This window comes from Mustela erminea, chromosome 9 (genome assembly GCF_009829155.1).
Source record: "Mustela erminea isolate mMusErm1 chromosome 9, mMusErm1.Pri, whole genome shotgun sequence".
Taxonomy (NCBI): Eukaryota; Metazoa; Chordata; class Mammalia; order Carnivora; family Mustelidae; genus Mustela; species Mustela erminea.
Window position 1 is genome coordinate 67,142,813 of NC_045622.1, and position 18,186 is coordinate 67,160,998.

The 18,186-nt window shown below is 49.6% G+C and overlaps 1 protein-coding gene across 2 annotated transcripts in view; it reads left to right on the forward strand.

The window, feature by feature from the left end:
• Nucleotides 1–16,753, forward strand: part of PARVA (parvin alpha) — a 171,911-nt gene extending 155,158 nt beyond the window's left edge. For both annotated transcript variants that reach the window (XM_032360261.1, XM_032360262.1), the window contains exons 9-13: nucleotides 449–510; nucleotides 1,228–1,296; nucleotides 4,238–4,339; nucleotides 5,101–5,173; nucleotides 14,729–16,753. In XM_032360261.1, coding sequence (XP_032216152.1) covers nucleotides 449–510; nucleotides 1,228–1,296; nucleotides 4,238–4,339; nucleotides 5,101–5,173; nucleotides 14,729–14,805 — 383 coding nt within the window. In that variant the 3' untranslated portion in view covers nucleotides 14,806–16,753. The remainder of the gene's footprint in view (nucleotides 1–448; nucleotides 511–1,227; nucleotides 1,297–4,237; nucleotides 4,340–5,100; nucleotides 5,174–14,728) is intronic.
• Nucleotides 16,754–18,186: the final 1,433 nt, after the last annotated feature.

An 18,186-nucleotide genomic window follows, 5' to 3' on the forward strand; every position in this document is an offset into this window, starting at 1 on the left:
GGCCCCCGGGGCTCCCGTGCCAACCATCTGTGCACTCCACCACAAGGCCTGCCGTGGCCATCCTGGTTTTGAAAATTAGGGGGTGATGTGGTTTGATGTTTGGAGACATTCTGCCTCCAAAAAGCTTCAGAAATTCTTGAGGCCTGTGACTGAATCATGATGTAACGGATATAAATAGTGAAGAGACATGACCAGTCACAATTCAAACGGCCTGACAGAGCCCCCCAACCCCAGCCCAAGAGAGGGTTGATGTAGAAAGTGGACACAGAGAAAGTCCCTATGCTATGAATCAAGCCAGAATGTCTGCCCCCAGCCCAGCTCCCAGAGTTCCGGCCCTGGGTCCCGCACCAAAGAATTCCTGCCTGTCGCTGACACCCAGCCGTCTTGGCTGGGCTTCCCCACCAGGAGGCAGGTCTTGGCTCCACTCTACCTTTTCCTGTTTTTCCAGAACGTGACGCCTTTGACACCTTGTTTGACCACGCACCAGACAAACTCAATGTAGTGAAAAAGGTGAGCAGGAGGTGCCTGGGGGGGCGGGGGGCGGCAGCCAGACGTTAGAGCCCACGCCCGTAGCTTGCCGGCTGCCCAACCCTGGTGTCCTCGCCAGCTCTCTGCACACTCCAGGCTTCCCCACCCCGAGTAAGTGAGGTACGCTTTATGTTCTCGTTCCCGCTGGATCCCTTATCCACTCCTTTCTCCCCTCAGGAGGATAGAGTCTCCTGGGGGGTTCTGAGATGACGAGCACCCTGCCTTCCCATCCACACGGAACTCTTAGCCAACCAGGCCTCTTCCCTCAGACCTCTGTACCCCCCAGGGCACAGGCACTTGCCACCAGGAAGGTCTGGAAGGAGGGACCCAGGGAGGTGGTTTCTTCTCTGGCCCCCCTCCCCAGCCTGGGCTAGGACACTGCACCTGTCATTCTGCCCTCAGGATTTTCTGCCCCTTTCACAGCCCTGAAACTGGCTATTTGAATCACATAGCGCATGGGACCACAAACACGGGGGGGCTGTCCTTTCCTGTGAACTTGAGGACCTTGGCAGAAGAGCCTCATAGGCTGCTCGTTCTCACGCAGAGCAGCAGTGATCCCTGGCTGGCACCCCCAGCTAGGTCTTGTCCTGTGTGATCACACTGGTCCTTGTCCTTAGGGTAGAATCGCAGAGGTGGCCTCCAGGGTCTGACCCTGGCAGGAGTCTCCATCTTCATTACCGGCATGTGCTTCTCTTTTAGACACTCATCACTTTTGTGAACAAGCACCTGAATAAACTGAACCTGGAGGTCACAGAACTGGAAACCCAGGTGGGTGACAGCCCTGTTCTGAGTGCCCTACCCCTGCACAGCCAGCCGGGATGGCTTTCCATACTGATCCTGAAGCCTTCCCCTAAGGGAGGGGCATCCTGTTCCACTCAGAGGGGTGAACTGCATGGAATGCTGATTTTTTTTTTCTAATTTTTCTTTTGAAAAGTTGCAAGGATATTCTCGTGAATATCTGCATACTCTTCACCTATGTACACCAGTTGTCCACATCTGGCCACATTCAGGGTTTAGTTCTCTGCCTCTACCCCTAAATACTTCAGCAGATGTCTCTAAGAACAAATATCCTCTTAAATAATCACATTGCAATTATCCGATTCAAGCAACTGTAACGGCAAGATGTTAATCTATTTACATCGAACCACGTGAAGTTGCGGATATTTGACTGCTTTTGACAATATCATGAGAGTCAAAGATATTGATATTCTTGGGCTGCTGTCAATGGCCATCTATTTAGTCTCTTTTTAATATAGTTTGGGATTTGTTTTTTTGTTTGTTTGTTTTGTTTTTGTTTTTTGGTGTGACGTGGACATTTTTGAAGAGTGCAGGCCATTAGATCATACATAGACCATCTCTCAATTTTTTTCCCCTCATTATTAGACTCAGGCTCTGCATTTTCAGTTAACGCTTCCAACCCTGGTAACACTGTGCTCTTCTGAGGCACTATGTCCTTTAGGCCCATTACTGGTGATAGTAACTTTGGTCACTTGGTTAGTCTCTACCAAATTTCTCCACTGTAAAGCTTTCCCTGCCCTTATAATGAATCATTATCAGGAGATACTCTAAGACTGTATAATGCACTGTGTTTCCCAACCCCCTTTCATCTGTGATGAACTTCTGAAGTATGGTTTTCTTTTGAGGACGTGGGCACCTCCTGTTATGTTTAAGGCAATTCCCAGGTCTGTCACTGAGCTCTCCCTGGCTGTATGGCATCTGTATTCAATAAAGTGAGCTTTATCTACTCTTTTGGAAGACAGGGAACCTTCTAGAAAAGTGATGCTCCCTCGAGAGGGCTAGCATGAGTTCCGGAATTCCTACTTTGGTTTTCATGGGTAAGGAGTTTTGGGAAAGGGAGCCTCTACCAGGCATGCTTGGGTCTGTCTGCAGGTTCAACCACCAAGTCATCAGAACCAGCAGTCAGGGATGGGAAAGGTCTCAGTCAGTGGCACTCAGAGTTCTGAGTGGCCCTGACCCTAACCCAGTGTCCTCCCCTGAGTAGACAGATTGGATTCTTTTATTTTCAGTCCATTCCAGCCACCACCAAAAAGAGGCCCAAAGAGAGGCCCAAAGAAAGAGGTTAACTTGTTTCAGGGGAGGGCCCTGATTCTGACACAGATGCTGGGGTCTGCTCTTCCACTGTCTGCCCTGGTATGGCCTGGGATGAGTCATGTTTGGGCCCTGCCCTTTGAAATTGAAGGCCAGCTGGATGGATGCAGGGAGGAAGCTGCTCCCAGGTCAAGTTCAAAGCCAGGCAATATGCCCATCATGAAGGCTGAGTCACAGACCCACCACCAGATCACCCAGCAAAGTTCAGACAGAGGGTCCAACCCACGTTCCAGGCAATTCTGTCTAGTTTTAAGTTCCTTGAGATGATTCCAAGAACTCTGACTTCTTAAGATCTCTTTACCAACTGGGATGTTCACAAAGGTTCCGGGGGCCCGCCTCCTTTAAAAGATTCTCTAATTTCAAGTATGCAGCTGATCTCTAGATCTTTGTTCAGGCCATCCCCCACCTGCAGCAATACCTACTCATCCCAGATGTCCCCCATCGCCCAGGCCCCCACTGCCTCCACAAAGCCCACCCCAATTGCCCAGTGCACATTTCCTTGCCGCCCTGTCAGCAGAAGACCTGTACCTCCCACTTAGCAAACAGGAGTCTTCTGTCCCTCAGACCTGGTTCCCAACTGCCCTTGATGGAACGGACCAGGCCCTCAGCCTCTCGCTGTGGCCCTCAGCACACAGTCATGTTTTGCCAACAAGAGCCAGGGAGTTGATCCTGATCGCTTTGCTGTCTTCCCAGAGAGTAATAGCAATAGTTGAGATTTAGGAAGTGTTGGGTACATGCCAGGGTTCTAGCACTCTACAAATATTAATTGGTTTATCCTCCCAATAATCTTACAAAGTAAGTACTATCCCTGTCATCGTCCCCACTTCACAGATGAGAAACACGAGGCACAGAGAAGTTACATGACTTTCTCAAGTCACACAGCTAGTAAGTAGGACAGCCGGAGGCCTGGCTCCAGAGCCCATGTTTGCAACAGCTACACCCTGCTGCCTCTCGAACAGTAATCAAGAACGAGGCGAGACAGGAGATTGGTCAGGCCTCTAGGACACTAGACATCTTGACCTACTGACAAAGAGAAGTCACCCTGCCGTGGCCCTTGGACCCCCTTTCCGGCCTCCCTCCGCCCCCCGCCCCCGCAACTTCCCCAACTACTCCTACTCATCCCTCAGCTCTCCCTTCAGGCACAGCCACCTCCAGAAGCCTTCCTTGTCACCTTCAGTGGGGGGTGAAGGACCTCTGTCACTGTCACACAGGCCAGCGTGCTTCCGTCCATCACAGCAGCTGCTGCCTCTCCTCCCCATCGCCTCCCCACTCGACTGGAGCTCCTCAAGGACAGGGGCCACACCTGACCTCTCTCTGTAGTGCCAGTCCCAGATCAGGGCTGGGTGCATGGTCCGTGCTCGATACATGCTGGGTCGCTGAAACCAGGACTGTGGGCATTGGCTCCCGTGTGGGACCAGCCAGACGTGGGGCGGGTCTGCTGCAAAGTGGACCACGCAGGCCACTGCCCCTCAGCCCTGGCCAGCAGCCTGCCTGGGGACGTGGCCTTCGGGGCACTGACATGGCGACTGACCAGCCCCCAGGATGGGGCTTGCCGGGGGGCTCTGGGCCTCAGTGCCTTCACCTGGTCTTCTCCCTGCAGTTTGCAGATGGGGTGTACCTGGTGCTGCTCATGGGGCTCCTGGAGGGCTACTTTGTGCCCCTGCACAGCTTCTTCCTGACCCCGGACAGCTTTGAGCAGAAGGTAAGGGGAGGGGACATTAAGGGAGGTCCCCAGCTCGTGTGTCCCACCAACTTACCCACTCGCACCCCTGCTGGGGCCATGTGGGGGAAAAGGCTGAGGCTTCACATCTGCCCAGAGTCTTCAGCAGTGGGATGTGGGGCCCATTCTGATGAACAGCTGAGCTGGGAAGGAGCTTTTTGCAGATCCCTGAGCATTGTGAACAGCTCTCCCTTCCCTTTGTGGTCTGGCCCTGGTCCCCTAGCCGTACGCCCCTGCCGAGTGCACAGCCCAGCCTCATCTCCCCCCAGACAGAACAGGAATGGTGGCCGTGAGGCTGGCCAGACCTGAGGCTCATGGTCAGCCTGGTTCTGATGCCCCCAAGGGCTGCCCCACCTGCCTGCTAGATAGAGGACGTTTGGTCCAAAGCAGAAACCACTCTCTGCCTCTTGAACATGTCTTGCCATCTGATCCTTTCACACTCATATCCCTAAGTTCAAAGTCCTGGCCATTGACACGGGAACACATTAGGACAGGTAGGAGAGCTTGAACTTGTCCAGGAACGTTTCCCCAACAGCCAGCTGGGACTGGCCAGCCTGCACTCCACACAGCCTGCCCATCTTGGTAGCTTCGTTTCTCCTTCACATTAGGGCCCCATTTCTACCTGGCCTCTGCCTTATGGCTATACTTCTGGCTCCTTTGCTTCCCAGGGTCAGGAGCCTGGAGCTCCCAACAGTCCAGGAAATCCGGGCACAATGACATAGACACCGCATTTCTCTTTCCAGGTCTTGAACGTCTCCTTTGCCTTTGAGCTCATGCAAGACGGAGGATTGGAAAAGCCAAAGCCACGGCCAGAAGGTACTTAGCTCTTCCCTGCATTGGTGACAGGACTGAGAGACCCTGTCCCTGCACATGAGTGTTCAGGGCACTGGAGAAGCCTCATATTTGACATCAGGGAAACGGGTTCTTCTCTGAAGTCTTCTTTGCCATGTGTCGGGGGAGGTGGGATAGGGCGTAGCTGCTCAGTCCTGGAGATCCTTTGTGAACCACAAATAAAGATCCCACGCATGGGACTACAAAGGAAGGCCTGAGCAGAGGGGCCACCAGAACTGCCCTGTGGCTAGTTTCCAGGTTCTTCTGTCCCTGGATGGGGTGCTGACCTGTCTCACAGCTATATCCTGGCCAGGCAGAGGCAGATACCAGAGTCCTCTGCTCGCAGCAGAATTGCCTCCCCTGTTCTTGACTCACTCCAACTCCACCCAGAGAGGAGGCCCGATTGACTGGGTTCGGACTGCAAATCTAAGACAGAATAAAAATGCAGAAGGAGCAGCCTGCTCGAGCAGCCCTCCCATGCTCACACTGGAGCTGTGTGCGTCTGTACATATGGAGGCTCATCTCTCCTGGGAATCTTCTTGGTACGGATGATTATTGACTTACTGACTGAAATATTCCATTTTATCAGTGCTGGTGAGTCAACACTGTATTGCAGATAATTTTCTGTTTTCCATCCATGGGTCCTTTTGCTTGCACTTTCCTAGCTGTTTAAAGGAAAGTGGACAAGTAGGGATGGGGTGTGTTCCCTCTCCATTGCCGCACTCAGTCCTCCCCCCATGCCTCCACATCCAGGGAGGCAGGCTCTGTCGAGGGGCGCAGAACCCCATCGACGGCGCTATGCCCAGAGCGGTAGGCTGTTCCTGACCTCAAGCCACTTGCCGCCCTCAGGGGAGGGAAAAGATGCCCCCAGTAACCACAACACAATGACAGTGGTGACAACTGCTATTGAAAGACATACCACTAAGAGAGCGAGAGAATGGAGGAGGGGACATCACTTCAGTCTGGGCAGAGGACGGTTTGAGGGAGACGGTGGCAGCGGGGATAATCCGGGAAGATCAGACAGGGCTTTTGTATTTGGAGAACAGGAGAAAGGAGCCAGCATCCCAGATGGGGGGACAGTGTGAGCCCAAGTCCTGCCTGGGGTAGGGGGAGGGGCTCTGTCTGTGAAAGAGCAGAGCATGCCAGCTGTGTGGCCTTGGGCAACTCACCTACCATCTCTGAGCCCACTTTTCATGTCCATAAAAATGGAGCTCCGAGAGACTTGCACCTAGCAGGGTTCAGCGTGATGGTGTCTGACGCAGAGCACCTGGCACCTGATAACGAATGTAAGCAGCTACCTACTGGGCTGGAACAGTAAGAGTAGAATTGAGTAATGGTTGGTGAAGATGAAGCAAGCTGGGTTAGGTCCTAGAGGGACTTGATGCCAAGGCAGAAGGTTTGGACTTTATTCTGTAGGCAGTGGGAGACATGGGAGCTTCTTCTTTTTTTTTTTTAAGATGTTATTTATTTATTTATTTGAGAGAACGAAAGAGAGCAAGAAAGCGTGAGTGGGGGAGGGGGAGGGGGCGGAGGAGAGAGAGAAGCAGGCTCCCTGCTGAGCAGGGAGCCCAATATGGGCCTTGATCCCAGGACTCTGGGATCATGACCTGAGCTAGAGGCAGATGCTTAAACGACTGAGCCACCCAGGCGCCCAACATGGAAGGTTCTTAAGGAGGCAGGTGATGTGATCAGAACTCTGTTCCAGGGAGATCCTTTGGAAGGCAGTGTGAAAAACAGATGTTTAGCTGTGGGGCACCATCGGCAGCATTGGGGAGCCCTAGAAGAAAAGCAAGCTTGGTAGGGGACATTAGGATGTGAGCTCTAGGAAGCTGAAGCATCAACCAAGCAGAACTGGAGTTTGGGGAAAAGATCAGGGCTGCGGTTATATAATTGGAAGTCTTCCGCTTAGTGGAAGCTCAACAGCAGGAAAGCATGCAGAGAAAAGAAAAAGGTTCAAGACAGTATCTTGTGGGAATGCCTTTACTTGAAGCCAGAGAGGAAAGCAGGAAACCAGAGGAGAGAAGTGGACTGTGAAGACACGGGCTGCGTCCCCATGTCATGCCTCGTCACAGACCTCGCAAACTCGGCTCTAGCCAACAAAAGTCAATCCGTTCTTCTCACTTAGTGTCACCTGTTCTAAGTGCCTGGTCACTGCCGAGGGCCTCTAGCAAGGTAGGTGTCCTTCTAGCAGCCCTCTGGGGCCAAGGTCCCTCTGGCCATCATGATGCCATTAGGAATGGACTCTGAGCCCCGCAGTCAGATGACGAACACCCGGCTTCAGAGTGAGAGAGACGGCGGGAGAGCTCTGGCCAGCATTTCTGTTTCCGTGTTCTTGAGCCGCTTAATAGGAAACTTCCTGGTCACGGATCAACAGGACTCCCCCACCCACCCCCATACGTCCATTGTCGAGCGTTCATTTCCCTCGGAACAGTTAGTTTTCCCAGTATCAATTAACCTATAGGGATATTTCTGCATTTAGAGGACATTTCTTGTACAATTACAGACTGAACTGCTTAATATGAGACTTCCTGACCCATGGCAATGGAAAAACACATCTGTTTTATTTGTTGTTACACTGGGCATCGTGCCCATGCTGAAAATTTCCAGTGCGTAAAGAATTGAACCGGCATGTTGTGAAATTGTTCTTTGGAAGAGGTCTCTACCCCAGCATCCCCTCTGTTTCTGCCCCTCTACCTGGAAAGTGAGATTCAAGAGTAAATGCTGCAGACTTTACAAAAGGTGCCCACATGGGGGATTCTTTGAGGGCGTCTCTGAAATCACATCAGCTATGGTGGAGGCATTTTTTATGCCAAAGGTTTTAAGCTCAGGGAAATGCATTCTCTGCTGTGCTGTTTGACATTCAAAGTTCCATTGAACCTTGAAATCTCCTGGGAACTAGGTGTGCATCCCAGATGACTTCTGCTGCCCAGCCTTCATCAACTTTTAGTAGCCCAAGTGTTAGCACAAGGATCACAGCCAAGGACACAGTGGAAATCCCTGCATAAAGCTGGTGGCTTTTTATTTAGGACATCACACCACCTGTCTTCCAGTGCACACACCTGCCCCATTATTATGCAAGCGGATTCCTTGCTGGATATGGTTCTCTAGCATTAGAGCCAAGTAGGGACACAGAAGGAATCTAGTACTCGCTAGGAATGACAGCTGTCGGTCAGCCAGCAGGCTGATGGAATATCTACAATTTAAAGAGTTGAAAAGTTGGAGCCAGACTTCAAACAATGCTGAAAATTCCAGGCAGGTGATAAGAAGCTGAGTTCCAAGGAATCAATTCATTTGGGGAAGGCGTTGGTTAGTGACTGGAAATAAGGAAAGTAGTTCCAGTTTTAGTTCTCTTCCCCATTCCCTGAGACAAGCGTGCAGACCAGACAGTGGCAAAAATGTGAAACTGAGCATTTCAAGTTTTAGCAAGGGTGGGCATCCACAGAAACTGCTCGCGTGAAAATAAACACAACCATTTCAAGCACTAGTTTGTCTTTATTTGTAACAGCTGAAGTTTTGCATGACCTTCTATGGTAGGCAGAAGGATGGCCCCCAAAATGCTCACACCCTCATCCCCAGGATTTGATAATATGTCACCTTCCATGGCAAAAGGGACTTTGCAGGTGTGATTAAGTTGAGGATCTTGGAGCTTCTGGAAAGTTCTGGTATAATCACAAAGGAAGCACAAGACTCAGCATCGGCGTGATACAGTACGAGAAAGACTCAAACAGCCATTGCTGGCTTTGGGGACAGAAGGGGTTACAAGCCAAAGAACAGGCTTCTAGAAGCTAGCTCCTAGCAGCTAGAAAAGGCAAGAGAATTGATGCTCCCTGAAGTTTCCAGAAGAGATTGCAGCCCTGCGGAGGCCTTGATTTTTTATCCCAGTGCCACGCACTTTAGCCTGTGACCTTTAGAACTGTACAATAACAGATTGGGGTTGTTTTAAGCCAACAAACCCATGATAATTCGTTAACAGCAGCAATAGGAGACGAATACACCGTCTGATGCAGTAACTGCATGCATAGGTATGTGTGTCCGTATATCAGGAAACTAGCCCAAGACCATCATGGTAGCTGAGATGGGACTGCATGTCCTAACACACTAGATGCACTGGGGTATAGTCGGACCATGGATTAATACCCAGCAAGGACAAAACATGAACCAAGAAATCAGGGGAAGGTCTTCTAGGTACTGCAGCACGAGGATGTCAGTGATTCTTCTCTGCAAAAAGAGCGAATATAAAACTGGACACAAGGATCCAACATGACCACTTCAAGGCACTGAAAAAGACCGCAAACCACAACAAATGGAGAAACGCTTTTCCTGCAGAACTAGATAATTAAGGCTGGATAATTATAGTTCTATCTCAATAAAACCAATGACACCTCAAAATTATTTACAAAACTGAACAGCTCACGCAACATGGGTAAGTCCTATAAACATAACTTTAAGAAAAAGAAAATCACAAAAGTATATACATAGCACGATTCCGCTGATGCAAAGCATAAAAACAGGCAAAACTAAAATCTGCTCTTCAAAGTTACCTATGTTGGGACGCCGGGGTGGCTCAGTCGGTTAAGCATCTGCTTTTGGCTCGGGTCATGATTCCAGGGTCCTGGGATCAAGTCCCACATCAGGCTCCCTGCTCCGTGGGAAGCCTGCTTCTCCCTCTGCTTGCTGCTCCCTCTGCTTGTGCTCTTTCTCTTTTCTCTGTCAAATAAATAAAATCTTTTAAAAATAAAATAAGAAGTCCAGATAGTTGTTATCTTTGCGGGGTACGAGAGGTCTGTGATCGGGATGTGGAGAGAGGGGGGCATTTCAAGGGTACTGACAGCATTGTGCCTCTGCCATGGGTGCCGGTTACCTCAGGGATCTCTTTCAAGCATTTAAAACTGCCCATATATGTTCCATGAGCTTTTCTGGATGTTTGTCTCCTTTCTTTTCTTTCTTTTTTTTTTTTTTTAAATATGTATAGAAAATATCAAGATCCCCAGATAGAGTAGCAGGTCCACACCAATACAAGCCATCTCCAGAGGATGGGTCCTAGCCCAGTGGGGAATAGGGATCACCAGAGTAAGCAGGCAGAGTCCAGGATCGGCCAGCTCCATCGGGAGGGGGATGGGGCCAGACTCTCCCCCAGGAGCAGGCCCGTGACTGCCCAACTTATTCCAGCCCCCACCACCTGGTGGCACTGAGCCACCAGCTGTCTTCCCACCTTGCTCAAGAGATCTGAGGACCCAGCAGGGAAGCTTCAGAGAAAGGCGCTCAGCGACTGCCCCAGACTGGGATGAGGGACACTGCGGGCACAAGCAGGTCCAGGGAGGGCATGGCCGTAGAGGGCCCTGTCCTTCTGGGTAGAAACTGAGTTTCCACAGTGAAGAGTTGCCCTCCCCTTCCTTGACTTCTGCATCAGCTAGAGAGCCATGAGCTCATTTTGGTTGGTCATCTAATGAACAGGAAGAGGCACTCATGCCACCGGGAGAGAGAGGAGCAAACATGGAGCGTTTTCCCCTTGGTTGGAGGCTGTTTTCTTCCTGGAGTAGCCTGGGGTCTGATCTGTCTCTCCCCTGCTCACAGAGAGCCAGCCAGCCTCTGTTCTGGTTGCTTCTAAATCGGAGCTCCACCGTCCGGACTGCTCCCAGAGAGGGGCCCTGGTCCAGCACGCAGAGGCCGTCAAGGCAGGACTGAGTTACTAATCACACAGCTTATTAGGCCAGGGCTTTCAGGAGGCTCTGTTTACACAGCATGGAGTCACAGTTCATTCCCAGGAATCCAGACCCCCTCTCCTGGCTGAGATGGCCCATCTACTGACCTGCTTGGAACTGTGTGACAGTTGGCTTTCTTAGTAAGGCGATCGCCTGTAGGAAGAAGGAAGTCAGGTTTCCTAGGGCCTACTCTATGTGAATGGCACCCCACCCCCAGAGTTGTGCAGTACACAGACTGCACAGCTGTGCACAACAGCTCTATTAACAGGCAAAGACGGGGAAGGGAATGACCATTTAGGGAGCCCTTAATGTGTTCTAGATGTTTTTCATAAAACCTAATTTTACCAGTGAAGTAATGGATGCAGAGAAGTTAAAGGACTTTAACTGGGTTACACAGCCATCATGAAGATGGGCCTCAAACTTTAGTGGGCCTTAAAATTAAATGTTCAGTCTTAATCTCACAAAACAAACTGAGGGTTGCTGGGGGGAGGGGTTTAGGAGAGGGGGATGGGGTTATGGACATTGGGGAGGGTATGTGCTCTGGTGAGTGCTGTGAAGAGTGTAAACCTGGCGATTCACAGACCTGTACCCCTAGGGATAAAAATACATTATATGTTTATAAAAAAAAAAATTAAATGGTCAGTTTGAGACATTCTCCCCATCATATTGGACATCTTCCTTCTCCAGAAACCTCAGAACTCGCATGGCCTTAAAAGGGGAAAACAAGTCCTCCTGCCTCCATCCTTGTCTGTCCTCCATCAGGCCCCCAAGTTCCTCCTTTGTGCCCAGGCCCACTGCCTCCATTCCTCATCTGGGTAATACTGTGCCTCCCCCAGCACCTGGCTGTGCCCCCTCCCACACCACCAGTGGAAGCCATGTCCCTGGGAATTCTTTCCAGTCTGACCCTCTTAGGAGCATGTAGCCCTGTTGGCTATCTCATCTTCCCAGAATTTTCTTCCTTGGCTCTCACGACACAGGGCAATCATTTATTCATCTAGCTAGTCATAACTCTTGAGGTCTGTGCATGCCAGTTACTAGGCTAGGTGCTAGAGCAAGGACTGTCTGGGGTCAAGTCCCATGCCTTCCAGGGAAGAGGCAGACAAATCGAATGAGCACCCAAATCCCCGATTTTGCACTGGAGGGCCAAGAAGGAAGAGCAGGGGGACTTTGAGACCATAAAGCAGGGTACCCTCACCCAGGCCACGTGTCAGGAAGGCTTCCCTCAGGAGGTGGTTCTTTGAGCCAGGGTCTGCGGAAAGATGGGAAGTCAGCCACCTGGAAGAGGTAATCTAGGCAGTCACTGTGTATAGAGACCAAGAAGTTGGAGGAGTGCAGCCATTGGGAAGGAGTGAAAGGAAGTCCATGTGACCTGTGCAGAGTGAACGAGGGAGAGTGTGGCAAGAAGTGAGACTGGAAAGGTGGGCAAAGTTCACATTATGCCTTGCAAAGTCATTGTTTAGGATTTTGGACCTTAAGTGAAATCATTATTGGGCCATACAAGTTGTGAGCTGTACAACTTTAAGGGCACCATTTAGGTTATGATCTGTGGTAATGATGCCCTGGAAATGTGAATGATACACCCTAACGTTGTCCAGTGTTCATCCTGAACGACCATACCCAGAGACTAAATAGTCTACCTATGGTGGGTCGCATGGATTGGAGATGGCAAGAGGCTTTGAGGAGCCCAGTTAGGACGCTGTTGCCGTGGTCCCAGTGCCACCGTACCTTCCCATTCATGCCCACTCCCTTGCTGAGCTCAGCTCTGTCCCTCTCTGCTCTCTAGCAATTCCTTCCCGAACTTCTCAACATTTGACTTGAGTGGAATTTAAGAGCTACTCAATAGCAAGCAGTCAGGAAAAAGTAGCAGTCAGCCTACAGGGCATAGGACTCCTGCCAACAGAGAGTACGTTAGATGGGCAGGGCAAGGTGGCAGAGCTGAGCCACCAGATAGGGTCTCATGTCAACGGAGGCTCGATATGTGCCTGAAAAAATTATAACTGCGCCTGAACTGACATGGGAGTAGGAAAGGAAGCTGAGCTCCAGACCTCCCAAGTGGTCCCAGGAAGGCCATGAACACGTCCATCAGCCGGAGAACTTGGAGCAGGGTCCAAGCCCAGCTGGGGTAGAAGAGGATAGGTTTCAGCTGGAATGAGGCTTGTGGGGGGTCGGTCGGAGGAACCCTAGGCCCTGGGCCTCAGCTTGTGGCCCAGTCAGTGTCCATCTTTTAGAGCCTGGGCCCTGGGGCCCGAGCGTGCCTGGCTTGAACCTGGGAGCCACAACCCAGCCTGTCAGAACCACAGCCTCCAGCTCTGCCTGATCTCCAAGAGTCCCCATTCCTATGGACCAGGGCGTGATTAGACTTCCGACATCTTCCCCAGTCCCTTCTTTCCCAGTGGCTCAGCGGGAGCTTTCCCAGCTTCAAATCCCTGGGCATTTACTATTTTCTTTTCTTTTTTTTTTCTTTTTAAGATTTTTATTTATTTATTTGATAGAGAGATCACAAGTAGACAGAGAGGCAGGCAGAGAGAGAGGGGGAAGCAGGGTCCCTGCTGAGCAGAGAGCCCGATGTGGGGCTCGATCCCAGGACCCTGGGATCATGACCGGAGCCAAAGGCAGAGGCTTTAACCCACTGAGCCACCCAGGCGCCCACATTTACTATTTTCATTTACATCATTTACTTCATCTGAACTTCTGCAAAGTTAGATTTTTAAAAAATCATTCTTACTGTGCAACACATCACATATACAGAAAGGTAGATAAAACATCGACGTACGGGTCTGTGATGCATCAGCCCCGAAGCCACTGTGTATCCAGCACCGAGCTCCCAGGCGCTCCTTCCCGCTATGTGATGCTCAGCCTTCTTCCTAAACGTAACTGCTGTCCTGGCTCCTAGAGTCACTGGGCTTTCACTTTTTTTTCTTTTTTCCTCTTTCACTTTTCCTTAATTTTTGCCTAAATATGCCCTCCTAAATAGTAGGCAGGATTCTTTTTTTATGTTCTCTCTCCTCCAGCTCTTCAAAGGCCAGGTCTCCAAGGGAGTGAGTGCAGAGGAGACAGGACCAGGGAGGAGGCCTTCTAGGGGCAGAGGGGCTGGCAGGGGGATTGGGGGGGCGGTGCAACTAGAGAAGAAGGTGACCAGCAAATAGAAGGGAGGGAGGGAGGAAATGATTGTATAAAACCTGGGGAGCCCATGGCAGAACTCTCCTGAAAACACAAACTCCCAGCCTCAAACCCAGCTGCGTTGCCTTGTCCTCCACCAGGAGCAGTCTGGTGTCTTTTCCTGACAGCGACTGACTGAGTACTCACTGCCAGGTGGGCTCCTGTGCCCTCGGGGACCCTCCCTCCCTCAGGGAGAGGCAGCTCTGTCATAACTCCCCACCTGACCCCCCCACTCTAGCCCCCGGACCCCCGCTCCTCCCCACCACTCCGAGCTGGCTCTGAGACAGAAGCTAAAGGCAGAGAAGCCCCAGGGCACAAGTGAGACTCAGGAGGCAGGCCAGGGGCCCCTCATCTGGCCATGTTGTTTCCAGAACAAAGCCTGTAGGCTCCAGGGTCTGCTTTATTTCAGTGAGAGGCGAGACCCCCGTGCCCAGCAGCTCTGCCCCTCACCACCCACCTGCCTCTGGTTGGCTGGTGGGGAGGCTCTTTTTCTCTCCCAGCAGGACTGGGAGCTCTTCAGGAGCACCAGATGATGTCCTGGGTGGGGGGGTGGGGGTCAGGACACGCACCCCAGGACCATGCTGGACACATAAGGTGGGTGATAGAAGAAAGGGACAAGAATGCCTGCTGTGGGCTCTTTGGCCCCACCAAAGCACGTGTGTTTTTGTTTTCTACGCAGACATTGTCAACTGTGACCTGAAATCCACACTTCGAGTGTTGTACAACCTCTTCACCAAGTACCGGAACGTGGAGTGAGGGGCATGCCGGCCCCCTCCCCCGCCATCTTCGCCTGCTTGTTCCCGTGTCCAGCTCTGTGCTCTCCCATTAGTCCAGCTCCCACCCAGGGACAGCAGGGCTGAAGTTAGGAAGGAAAGGGTCAGTAACTCAGTGGGCTGACTCACACCTCCCAGACCCTGGGGACTGACTGGCCATTGTCCCCATCCTGGGACCTGGTCTGGATTTCCTCAGTGTGATTTGGGAACCAGTTTAGGCACAAGAGACTCCCCTCAGAAGATGAAGATAAAGGTCATAGTTACCATTTAATGGTCGCAAACGACGTGCTGGGCACCATGCTAAGTGCTCCGACATACTCATGATTCCCACTGAAGCAAATATTATCATCCTCTTTGATAGACAAGGAAACTGAGGCTCAGAGAGGTTCAGTGACTTGCCAGAGCCTGGCATTTGTTTTTCTTCCTTGAACGTGTTCGTTAATAACTGGCCCATCCCAGTACACGGCACACCCTGCAGTTGGGGGAGGGGATGTGCACCTGCGTGCTCCACGACAGAGGAACCCCCGCCTCCCTCCCCCATCTCACTGCTAGGCAGGCTGGGTCAGGGCTCAGTGATTCACACTGGCATCGGCTAATCCAATTTAACTCAATTAATTGTGTGTGTGTGTGTGGCAGGAGTCATGTCCCTCAACTACTTTGTACAAATGAAAATTACTCTTAATTCCTTCAGATTGGTAATAACCCCATACTCGGGTTTCAGGGTGACATTTGGGAAGAATTCTGTTTAAAATTAATGGAGTGGTGCATTCTGCAGCCTTTTTGCTTGATTGCATGTAATGGAAGTGCCCTATATTTTCCTGCAAAATAAGTACTCAATTCATTATCGTTAGGCAAATGTACAATATACTCAGGCACCACAGAAAGCTGGGCGCAGGCCCATGTGAGCAGGGCTTAGGAAGTAGGGCTCTTCAACAGGGACCCTTGAACTTTAAAGAAAGGAACTCCTTTTTGCCTTCTAATTGATCATTTAGACCATTTCTGGCTAAGTCTGCCCACATAGCAGTTACTGGCTAATTCAGGCGAGGAAAAATGTAAGTCATTTAGACCCAAGCTGAGCCGTCTCCTTGCGTGGGTTTCCTCGTGGGTTTGCTATTACTTGTGTCCCCTCTCCGTGAACCTAACTTTGAAATACAGGACTCTGCTTGTCCCAGGCTGCTGCGTTCTGTAGGCATAGGAAAGGGGCTGAAGTGGGAGTGACCAGAGGGACAGGAAACATGGGAAGCATTTGCACACTTGACATAGGGTGGGAATACCCCCACGTAGAGGAATGGGGCTTATGGTACTTAACATCTGCCCTTAACTTGACTAAGGCCTTGGGGTAAATAAAAACTCATTCTACTGTTATGTTTTCATTATAGAATTTTCCTAAATATGCCAGATGGACCCCAGCCTGTATACCCACCCAAAGTCTGTGCCTGTTTTGTCACTATTTTCAGCTCATTGCCCAAAGCCCACCTCTAGTTTGAGGAATTAATTTTGATCTCTGTCTCCATCACCACCCCTGCCCCGAGTTAGGCCTCCCATATTGTCCAAAACATTTCCTTCCAGCTTCGAAACATTTCTTGCTCTCTCTGTCTACCTGCCATAACTCAGAACCATAAAAATCTAGATACACCACATACTTCTGTGGATATTTTGCTCTAGGAAATACTTATTACTCAGCATAAGGAGCTTTTAAGAGAGAAAAATTCTCTGGTGCCAATTTATGTAAAAGAATACAATTCTTTACATGATTAACAAAATACTGCATTTTTCATTAGAACACACTAAATAGTATAATATTTCTGTTTGTGCTCATTTAAATTCCTGATAACAAATCAAGATAAACCATTGCTTTGTCTCCTTGAGCAGTCAGAAAGCGGGACGAAATAAGAGGAATGCATTCATTTAAACATGCTTTGCTGTACAAATTTTGTCTCCTTTGTTGTCCTTTTTTCTTTATATTCAAGCTGCCAATGTACAAAGTACAAGGGACCTTGTTAACACCCTTTTGTGTTTTGCATTTATGTGGTAATAGAAACACCTCAGAACACTGGGAAGGTTTTAAAGAACCGGTCTCAAGATGGCGGTCTCTCCCTCAGTCTAGAAGCCTAGGGCCTGGGTCTGTCAGCTCCCCTCACCTAGAGGTTTTCCTTTAGATTCTAGAATCTCCTGCTTAATACACAACAGTTTTTTGAAGGTGGAGAAAAGTATCAGAACAATAAATAAATCAAATTGGATTTACCTCTTAAAAAAAAGAAAAAGAAAAAAGAAAGAAACCAAGAATCCAGTCTCTTTGGGCTTACTGGGGTTTTTGTTGTTGTTATTGTGACTTTTTTCTTCTACATTCATTGGTATTTTTATTATTTTTTACATTCGTTGATATTTTTAATAGTTCATATAGAAATGGTACAAATTCAAAAAGGATGAATGGGTATCTAGGAAAAAACCCAAGTCTGCCTCCTCCCCTCCCCGAGCAGCCAGTAACCTTCCCCAGAAGCAACTGTTTGGATCTGTTCTGCATATTCCTTTCCAGAGATTCTCGGGACATATAAAGCATTAACACACATATAAAATCTTTTTTTTTTTTACATCAATAGCGTATTATACACACTGCCATGCTCATGGCTTTTTTCACTTAATGTGGTATCATGGAGATTTACACTGGACGTTAAAACTTTTCCAAGTGAAACTATGAATGCTTCATGAATGCAAATGCACATCTCTGGTCTGTCTGAGCTAGGAAATAAAAACCCTCCCTGGGAAGGAGGGCGTACTGCCTAGACAGTGATTTCCAAAGCTGAAATGGAGATCTAGTGTGTTGGGGGTCAGTGGTATGTTACCAGAGACCTTCTCAGGTGACCTATACTGAATTTTTTTTTTTGAAAGGCCTCCTTTAGCTTATTAGGGTGAATGTGTACAGTTTAAGTTTTCATTTGTTCATATTTCTATGACTACTAATTTGTAATCAACTAAGAAGTTACTAATGGTTACTAAGTACCGTGTGGATTCTGCGACAAGCCTAGCAATGCTCATCTGTTCTAGCAGAAAACCCCGTTTCCCACATGCAGGCCCAGAGCGGACATTCCCAAAATCTAGGAGAAGACTCTATCAGCCCATCATCAGGGCTGCCTTGAGCTGGTTGCAATTTGCAAGGGCTACAGTCAGTCCTTTCTAATTATGAATTACTGTTCGCTTAGCTTTATCATTATCAGTTTATTTTGTTGTGGGTTGCTTGGTTAACCCTACATAGCATTCTGAAGTTTATTTGCATCAAAAGTCTTCTGGAACTGTAATTTTCCAATAACCAGACTCTAAGACATGTATACATTGTGGTCCAAATAGGAATTGTCCATACTCCAGC